The sequence below is a fragment of the Otolemur garnettii genome, unplaced genomic scaffold (assembly GCF_000181295.1).
Source record: "Otolemur garnettii isolate 467f Iridium unplaced genomic scaffold, OtoGar3 scaffold00108, whole genome shotgun sequence".
In the NCBI taxonomy this organism is placed as follows: Eukaryota; Metazoa; Chordata; class Mammalia; order Primates; family Galagidae; genus Otolemur; species Otolemur garnettii.
In genome coordinates this window covers 1,200,579-1,210,356 of record NW_003852503.1, presented here as the reverse complement: position 1 = coordinate 1,210,356, position 9,778 = coordinate 1,200,579, and the positions used below count along the sequence as shown (strand labels likewise).

At 43.7% G+C, this 9,778-nt stretch overlaps 1 protein-coding gene across 5 annotated transcripts in view; it reads left to right on the top strand.

Moving 5' to 3' along the window:
• Positions 1-9,778, top strand: part of VWA5A (von Willebrand factor A domain containing 5A) — a 26,982-nt gene extending 17,204 nt beyond the window's left edge. For 4 of the 5 annotated variants that reach the window (XM_023517328.1, XM_023517330.1, XM_023517329.1 and 1 more), the window contains 4 exons: positions 4,070-4,240; positions 4,777-4,913; positions 8,195-8,321; positions 8,793-9,778. In XM_023517328.1, the coding sequence (XP_023373096.1) occupies positions 4,070-4,240; positions 4,777-4,913; positions 8,195-8,321; positions 8,793-8,872 (515 nt within the window). In that variant the 3' untranslated portion in view covers positions 8,873-9,778. Of the gene's footprint in view, positions 1-3,890; positions 4,014-4,069; positions 4,241-4,776; positions 4,914-8,194; positions 8,322-8,792 lie in introns of all 5 variants that reach the window. The other variant, XM_023517331.1, reaches the window with a different exon arrangement.

The window sequence follows — 9,778 nt, the reverse complement described above, 5'->3', positions numbered from 1 at the left end:
AAAAAAAAAAAAAAAAATAGTGCAGAGCTCTCTAGTTATATTTAGCGTGTCTGGGACATGTCTGGGTCGTGTCTGGGACAGGGTTCTGGGTCGTGTCTGGGACAGGGTTCTGGGTCGTGTCTGGGACAGGGTTCTGGGTCGTGTCTGGGACAGGGTTCTGGGTCGTGTCTGGGACAGTGTGTCTGGGTCGTGTCTGGAACATACCTAGGTCATATCTGGGACAGCGTGTCTGGGACATGTCTGGGTCACAAATAAATGGCTACAGTCCTTTTCATTCCTAGGCCTAGGAAACTTACATGAAATTGACCAGGCCTAGGCAATGGGGGTTCCCTGTTCAGCTAGAAGTACAAGGAGGGGGGAACCTAAGGTGTTGCTGTCCCCCAAGCAGTTGTCTGGCTACTGGAGCCTTCTGTGGGGGGCCCCCCGCCAACCCTCCAGCCCGCTGATTCCTCTGCCACTGTACCAACATCCCCAAGGCGGAGGCAGCCAGTCTTCTCCCCCCCACCCCCACTTTAGACACTAGTCACATGTAGCTTGTTTGTTGCTTTGGTCCTTTTTGGGTGGTGGGAGGTGAGTTTTATTTTAGGCACCTCTAGTTGGTTATCTTGGCTGATGTCCTGATTAAAATCCTTGATAATTAGATGGTTAATGACTACACAGATGGCTGATGGACAGTCTAGTAGTGTTGGGGAGTGGGTGCTGAGTGCCAGGAGTGTCTCTGTCATAACCATGTTGTCTTGATTATGGAGATGAGGATTTGGGTCAGGCGAAGAAATTCCGCAGAATCCCACAGTTGCAGGAGAATCTATTTCTCCTAGAATGTTTTTTAGTATTCAAGTTATTGGGGTATTTGTTCTAAAGGCAGGCTTCAAGTTGAGCCTTATGTCATTATGCAACATTTATTTCTTTAAACATTTAACTATTTTAATACCTATTACATATTCTAGTAGTTATCATTAGAGATACAGTGATAAAACTATATAGTTCCTATATAGTAGGAGTTGGGGTTGGGGGTTTTGGGGGCTGGCAGGAAACACATAAAGATTTTCAAGAAGGCATGAAGAGGACTACAACCTTGGTGTGTGAGCAGGTGGGGAGGTTTCAGTCCCAGGAGGGGTGGTCTGGAAATCAAGGGACTCTTCTCAAGTCAGTGTCATCTCAGTTGAGACCTCAAGGGTTGTATAAGTTATCCTTCAAGAAGTGGGGAACAAAACCATTCTAGGTATATGGATTAGCATCTGAACAGACCCTTCTGTAAGAAAGAGTAAACAGTGATTACTAAAGAGTTTGACCCATATTTTGACGGAGATTGAACGAGTGATAGCAGAAGATTGATGTGTTCACTGTCTTATAACTTTCATACCTACATTGATGTGGAGAATGGTTTGAAAAGAAGCAAGGTTTCTGGAGAGACTAGATAACAGCGTATTATATGGAACCAGGAGGAAGAAGTGGATAAAACTAGTGGTAAGTCTAAAAAAGAAGAGAGCAGGTATTACAGATTATAAGAGGGTCAGTTTAGGGACAGCTGAATGTGGAGGTGGAAAGTCATCAAGGATGATTCCCCGGCTTCTGGCTTGGCAACTGAGTAGATGATAGTATTATTTATTTAAATCGGGAGGAAAAATGAGGAATAAGTTTAGGGAGTAAAATGTTGAATTATTATTAGAGCATTTTGCTCCTGAGATGCCTATAGATCAGGGGTCCTCAAACTTTTTAAACAGGGGGCCAGTTCACTGTCCCTCGGAGCATTGGAGGGCCAAACTGCAGGCCCCGGGATGAGTCGGCTGCTAAGCAGGACAGGCAGCAGCGGCAAAAACACCTGGCGGGCCAGATAAATGTCCTAGGTGAACTGCATGTGGCTCGTGGGCCGTAGTTTGAGGACACCTGCTATAGATGATCTGCACAGAGACGTCAGGAAGACATGGATATAGATAGATGTGGGGCGAGGATATGCATTTGGCAGTATTTAACATCTAGGTAATAACTCAAGTCATGAGAGTGAATGAGATTATTTAGGGGGCAGGTAAAAAGTGAGATAAAGGGGGTTGAGGCTGAAACCCTGAAGAATTCCCAGTATGGAAGGGGTAGACAGCCAAGGGGGTAAAACGGAATTAATGAGGCAAGAGGAAGAGAAAGGTGTACATATTCAAAACTAAAGGGAACTGTGTTATAACAAAAGTTATCAATGTAGGAGACGTGGTGGAGAATTCAAAGTAAAAAGTGAAAGGGGGCTGTTGGATAATATTAAAGAAGTCCTTGCTGATTTTATTAGGAGGAGTTTCAGCCTTGTGGCCAGGAGAGAATGAGTAAACGGGAGGTAGCAAATAAGAGGCCATGTGAATAGAGACTTTTCACAGAAATTAGGCTGAAAAGTGGAGAATGGAGGGTGATATCTATAGAGGTGTTCAGGTGGGTTCTTCTGTGTTATATCTCTTTAAATTTTTAGACTGGGGGAATTTGAGAGTGGTGCAGTACAAATAGGAAAGTGTCAATGGAGAGAGTTAAAAACACGGGGAAGCAGCGGGGAGCTGAGTTGGGAAGAGTGTTGAAGGACGGGCTGAAGTCCAGAACTAGACTTGAAGGATTCACTTCAGCAAGACGAGTCCATTCTCCCACTGTTGTTAGGGGAAGAAATGTCACAGGATTAGACTTGTGGTTTATAGCCTGAGAAGTAAGTCTTTGGAGTTTCTTTCCAATGATTTTTCTGTGGTTTTAGTTAAGTAGACAGCAAGATTAGCTAATGGGCAATAATAGGCTGGAAGTGGTGGAACAGAGAATTCGGAGAAAAGGAGGTGGTTTGAAAGAGCCAGTGGGAACAGCTGAAGAGTGGAGTGCCCACGGAGAAACAGAAACATTTGTGAACGGTTAAGTGTACACTTTGGTTTGTAAACGTTACCAAACTGTTTAAGAGCATTACGGTTTATGTGATTCATTCCAGCACTAAACAGCTTTGGGATAAAAATGACAGGGGTGGAGTGTTGTCTTAATTTCAAGAGTTGGGTTTTACCAGATAGACGTGAGGAACAGAAATTAGGGACATAGAATTGACAATATTGATAAAGCAGTAGAGTGTTGGGCCTGAGACTTAGGCTGAGTAGAGGCAAAGTAAAAATAGAACAAGGTTGAGGCATAGGTGAAAAGAAGACAGGTCAAAGACTTGGTGGTACAGATGAGGCCAGAGATCAGGAAAAATAGGAAGCTGGGAAATTCAGGTATTATACTTTAAAAGTAGGATTTTTTTTTCCAATTTATTTCTTCTAGGTGGAACCATTCTGCATGATAACAAGGTCATTAGGGCTGGGGAGGAAGTGGGTGAAGTAGAATGGAGTGCAAGTCTTTGGACTTGAGGACATCAAGCAGCTTTGCATTAGGGTGTTTGATGGGCTGCCTGCATGGGTGCTGGAATCTCTCAAGGGGATGGCAGGCCTTGGAATGGAGTGGAGGTCTATGCCCTAGCCTTTGGATACTTGAGTGGATCATGGGAGGGGACAAAGAGTTGACAGTAGTGAGGACATGTGGCAGGTCGCCTAGGTGAGGGGGGAAGAGTAATGTTCCCATGTAGCACTGTGAGCTTTGAACTTGGAGTTTGATGGAATTGAGCAAAAACCATTTGAGGGGGAATAATTGTGTAAGGAGGATAAATTGGTCTTAAGATTTCACTGGAAGATGCCGCCTATCCTGAAATGAAAGGTGCAGGTGAGATTGTTTATTTAGCCTCTGTCAAGAGTTCCAGAGGACAGAGTAGAAAGCAGAGAGGCTGATAGAGGGTGCAGGATAAAGGTGGTGCAGAAGTCAGTGTGAATGGGAGGGAAGGTCTCACATTATCCACATCCTTTGCCCACTGCAGAGAGCCTCAGTCCTGACATTTGTACTGGTATTTTTTTCAGCTACTCACTCCCGTTTTCTGCGTCTTATGTGTTTGCCTAAAAAGAAGGTTGTTGCTCAGTGTGCAACCATGACGTACCAGCCAGATGGTTTCAGTATGCCTAAGTCAACGAGTCCTGGTCTAGGTGAGAGCCTCTTTCCAGGAACTTCTCTCAACCGTCTTTGTCTGTCACACATGCAGGAGTAAGCCCAGCCCAAGCTTCTGGTTTCAACCCATTGATGATGCACACCCTTTATAACCCACAATATAATACGCCGCAGATTCAGTCTTCCCGTCCTCTTCATGCAAAGTATTTAATGACAACGACTCGTTCTGCCACCAATAGGAACAAGTTGGGAACTCACCGTACAGGTGAGCTGGACCTCAGTTCATGTCTTTTTGATTTATAGAGACTGAAGAACTCAGCTTCAATGCTGTGCTAGCTTTTCTTTTTAATTTTTTTTTTTTTTTTTTGTAGTTTTTGGCCAGGGCTAGGTTTGAACCCGCCATCCCTGGCATATGGGGCTGGCAGGTGTCCTTTGTTCAGTGTCTGTATTTACAAGAGTCAGCCCTGCCAGCCTCATTAATGTTTAATATAGGACCCTGAAACCTGCTATCCCAATGAAGTTTGGAGAGACCCCTACTTAAACAAACCCCATTACCACATCAGCCCACACAGCTTGCCTGCAGGCTGGGCCTTCCCCTTGTAGAACTCCGTTGCCAGCCTGTTTGGGGCCCTGTGCTCTGATCATCCTTCCGTAAGTTGAGTTTGAAGAGGGATCTTCCAGTGCTTCTGATGACTTTATAGTAGCATTCTTGCTACTGCCTGCCTCTGAAATTAGCAGTCTCTCTGAAGTAGGCTAAGGGACCAGTAGCTCTATAATATCTCATCCTCTCTCTTCCTCAAGCCAAAGCCACTAGGGGGAACGCTGTTATACAGCTGATATCCCTCCAAAATGCAAATGGTTCCTGGGATCCCAATGAAGATCTGGCCAAGGCCCTTGACATGAGTTTGGAAGATATGATGGCTGCACAGCCCAGTGAGGTAAGATCCAAAGGACCAAAAATATATATAAAAAGGAATATGTATGTTTTTGAGGGAGGGAGGTTAGAAATGATCATTTCTAACCAGAACCCAGCTGAGGAGGGAGAATATTGTGGGCCATGGACTCAATGAATTTATAGTCAGCAGAGATTACAAGAAGAACAAGAAATCAATGGGTTACCTAGTAGGAGTTGATAGTTTAGTGCAAAGGGAAAGCAGAAATTCTCTTCTACTTTGTCTCCTGCCAATAGTCTTAGTCATGTCAATAGTATTGAGTGACCAATTACTCTGTGCTGGGCATTGTGCTAAGCACTTATGAAAGAAGTGATCTTTTCATGATTTTATTACATTAATTAAATTAGGTAGAGCCTTTTGGGGTTGCCATTGTGTAGATAAACAAAGTGAAGCTGAAGGAGGTGTGATAATGCATCTGAGTTTACCTCACCAGACAGTGGCAGGGCCAGATTCAATTCTAGGCGTATCTGTCTTCAGAATCCACAATAATAACAGCCCTTCTGGGTCCCCTTCATACTGAAGGAAGTGGTCTAGATGTTAGAAAAAGTGCATTGAAGTCAGAGTAAGGGAAGAGTTCATAGGAGCCATCTCATTATCTCCAGTGTGTTAAAATGTGCTGAACAAAAGATAAATTACATTTCAGAGACTCTTAGTAAGTCTTCTCATAGTCATTGAGAAATTGTTAAATAGGAGACAGGTACAAAAACCTTGAAGGACAAATGTTCTGAATTTGCCAAATGTGGAAAGCGATTACATAAACTGTAGATATTCTATAATTGCTCTAATGCAGTATCACTCCACTGGTCACATGCAGCTGTTGAGCCTTTGAGATGTGGCTAATACAGATTAGAAACTAAATTTCTGGTTGAATGGAGGTATGCTATGGGGGAAAATACATGTTGATTCCAAAGTATAAAAAGGCATAAAATATTTCATTAATATTTATTTTTATACTAATTACCTAATCTTTAACGCAATATATTAAAGAAAATATATTAGGAAGATAATTGTGCCTCTTTCTTATCATGCCTCAGTGTAGCTTCTAGGAAATCTAAAGTTACATCTGGGTCTAACCTGATATTTCTATTGGAAAATGTTGTGCCAGAAGTAAGAACAAGTAATTAAAATTATCATTAAGGGCGGTGCCTGTGGCTCCAAGGAGTAGGGCGCTGGCCCCGTATACTGGGGGTGGTGGATTCAAACCTGGCCCTGGCCAAAAACTGCAAAAAAAAAAAAACAAAAAAACATTTAATTTAGAAACACTTGGAGGGGTGTACAGGGATCATGGATTTAGCTTAGATTTACTGACAACAGGAAAAATCAGACTGATGTTCCCTCCTTTGTCATGGTAACCAGGCTAATCAGGAATCATCAAACCTGGTATATGTGAATTTCAGTAAAGAATTTGAATTTTTTTATAAAGATTCTTTTTTTGTTGCTTTTTTTTTTTTTTGAGCCAGAGTCTCATTTTGTTGCCCTTGGTAGAGTACAGTGGCATCACAGCTCACAGCAAACTCAAACTCTGGGGCTTAAGTGATTGTTTTGCCTCAGCCCCCCCAAGGTAGCTGGGACTACAGATACCAGCCACAATGCCCAGCTATTTTTAGACAGGGTCTCACTTTTACTCAGTCTGGTCTTGAACCTATGAGCTCAGGCAATGCACCTGGCTTGGCCTCTCAGAGTACTAGGATTACAGGCATGAGTCACCGTGCCTGGATTTGAATGTTTTTAAATGACAAGTACGTGGACCCTGTACACACTAGTTGAAAACCCTTAACACTGAATAATAAGTCGATTTCGAATTGAAACATGATTTTACATCCACCAGGCTCTGAATTCTCTGGCTCTGGAGGTTCATAGTTTCAGTGAAGATTTAGAAGAAAACAGATCAAGGTTTTCCTATTTGTAGGTACAAAACTGGAAGATAAAATACACATATTAGACAAAAAAATCAGAATGGCCAGAACACCTCTAAATAATGGATTGTGATTTTTCATGGAAAACAATAGGAATAAAATTCAGGGACTATTTCAGGTAGTAAATTTTCAGCTATAGAAGTAGAGAAGCAAAGTGAAATAACAGGAGCACTTGCACATGGAAATCAGATTTTTAAAGACAGAGTCTCACTTTGTCACCCTTGGTAGAGTGCCATGGCATCACAGCTCACAGCAACCTCCAGCTCTTGAGCTTAGGTGATTCTCTTGCCTCAGCCTCCCAGGTTGCTGGGACTACAGGTGCCCACCACAACACCCGGCTATTTTTTATTGCAGTTTGGCCAGGGCCAGGTTTGAACCTGCCACCCTCAGTATATGGGGTCAGCGCCCTACTCCTTGGAGCCATAGGCACCGCCCTGAATGATAATTTTAATTACTCGTTACTCACTGAGCCACAGGTGCCACTCAGGAAATCCGAGATTTTAGATGACTCCAAGCAATACAAATCAGTATGTTTGAAACCTAAGTGGGAGAATGCAGCAGGATTAGCTGAAAAGCTGTCTCATTCTCTGCAGGCATAATCATTTAAGGAGACATGTTTTAAAAGAGTCATTATGATACTTGTAGTAGATTGAAATGACAAGTGTGAAGACTCTTACTGCTTTGTCATAAGTCCTCTTTAAGAAAGTATTGAAGGAATTGAGAATTTTGACCTGGAAGAAGATGACTCGGGACAGGCTAGCTGTTTCTGAATTTTAATGGTCATGATATAAAAGGGGAATTTCTCTGGCTCTGTAAACTCACAGGAGGCCCTTTGCTGCTCTGTGGCTGGGATTTTCTGTTGAGAAATAGGAGCACCATGACTCGACTCAGGATATTTGGCCTTCAGTTCTACTTCTATCATTTGCTGGAAGCCTGACTTGGGGCAAATCATTATACTTCTGCGTGAATCTGTTTTCTTTCTTAAAAATGTAGCTAATTGATATTTTCTTAAGATTCTGTTTGGGTTGAGAGGGTTCAAATTAAAAAAAAAGAACATTTAAGGGACTTTGTAAATGCATTAGTTTCTCCTCCCAGAGCTGGGTAATACTTATCACCAGGACTGTGCTAGAAACACCCGGGCAACACTGGATTTAAAACTCCTGACCTGTCTACCCTGAGAGTAAGTGGATTGTTGCCCCAAGGTTCAGGGCCAGGCATTATGCCTTACAAGTAGTAGCTGCAGGTAAAAAGAGACCAGGTACTTACATTTAGTAGCAGTTTGCAGGATGGTGAGTGAAGCTTTTTGCATGCCCGTGGGGGCCTACAGGGAACACTCTGTCTGTTATACAGCTCGTGGACTCCTTAGGCTGGGCCACCATCCTGGCAGTGATCTGGCTGCATACCAACGCTAAGGACTTGAAGTGTGAGTGGAACCTTCTGGAAAGGAAGGCTGTGACCTGGATTCGCCGCAGTACAGGTAGGAGCACAGTCCTGAGACCCGACCAGCCATCTTCCTAGGCCTGACAGAGGGTGACCACAAGAGTTTCACTGCCACCGCCCTCTATCTCTCTGCTTTAGGCATTCTTATTTCCTAGCTAGTTCTTTCCCTAGCAGAAAGAGTGTGAGATCTTAAATTTTGGATAGAGGAGGAGGTGAGTAAAGAGGGACAAGAACATGGATGAGGAGTATGAACCGTGAGGACGACAAGTGGCCTTTTTCCCCTCACTGTCTGGGTACTGAGCTGAGTGTGAGCCTGGACTGGGAGCACGGACTCCTGACTTAGTTATTATCTCACTTCTGCTGCGTGGTTCTGGGCTCCGAGAAGATTAAAGGAGAAGCTGGGCTTAAGAGGAGGAAAATCAGGGGCCTTATCAGGGTAGAAGCAGGCCTCACTGAGAGCAGATGATCAGGGAGGGTTTTGACCTAACTCTGGTTTCCCTCCCCACAGGCCCCGTCATGCCAGCGATTGTGAAAGCTGCTATTAGCTTCCTGAAGTCACCTGTGGATCCTGCTATCTTTGCCATCTGAGCATATCATCCTGGAAAAGTGCCTCTTGTTGGCTCCTGCCACTTCATTTACCATCCCCTTCTGCTGTGATACGATTTGGGTCTTACACCTCTTCTGTCATTTCCTGCCACAAAAGTAAAGGGTGCCCACGTTCCCTTTGCTTGTGATTTCCCCTTCCTTGCCATGGTCACTCACTAGTGGTCCTATTCCCTGTTTTGGAGAAGTTCAAAGCATTCATACACACTTTGGTTTCCCGTAGTGACAACATGAAAAACAGGTGACATGGATTTCAGAGCAAAGGCTACACCACTAATGTTAGGAAATGCCTGAGTTAGATAATTCTCTACATTACTTTGTCTCTTCACTTTCAATCTTACACACTTAGAATGGTAAGGCTGGTACCATACCATTCTAAGCTGGTAAGCTTTGAAGTTTTCCATCCTTAGGAAGAGGCGTTAGAAGGAGGGAGAAAGCCAAACATTAGGATCAGTGTAACCTCAAGATCACAGAGAGACTAAGGGGTCCACTGTGTGAGTTGGCACTGTTGGGGACCTTCTCGAATAATTCTGCGTGCCTTTCACTGTTCTTACTGCCTCTGAGACTTGGGTTGAGCTATACTTGATGGAGAGGATTGTTTATCCTTAATCATTAAATGCCTTAGAGCTCTGTAGAATGGACTCCTTAGTCCTCAGCTGAATCTGGGAGACCTCTAAGGCAGGCTCTGATCTAGTACAATCAAGGAAGAGGGGGTTTAATGGCAGCTTTGTTTGAGACCTGAATCCGGATCACTTACCACATGAGGATGAAAGGAGTTCACATGATCACCCCCCACCCTTACATCTCACACACCATTCCTAGGGGGGATGACCCTTCTGGATGTGCTGCTCTCCATAACTGTTCTGTTAATATTAAACTACTAATCCTGCA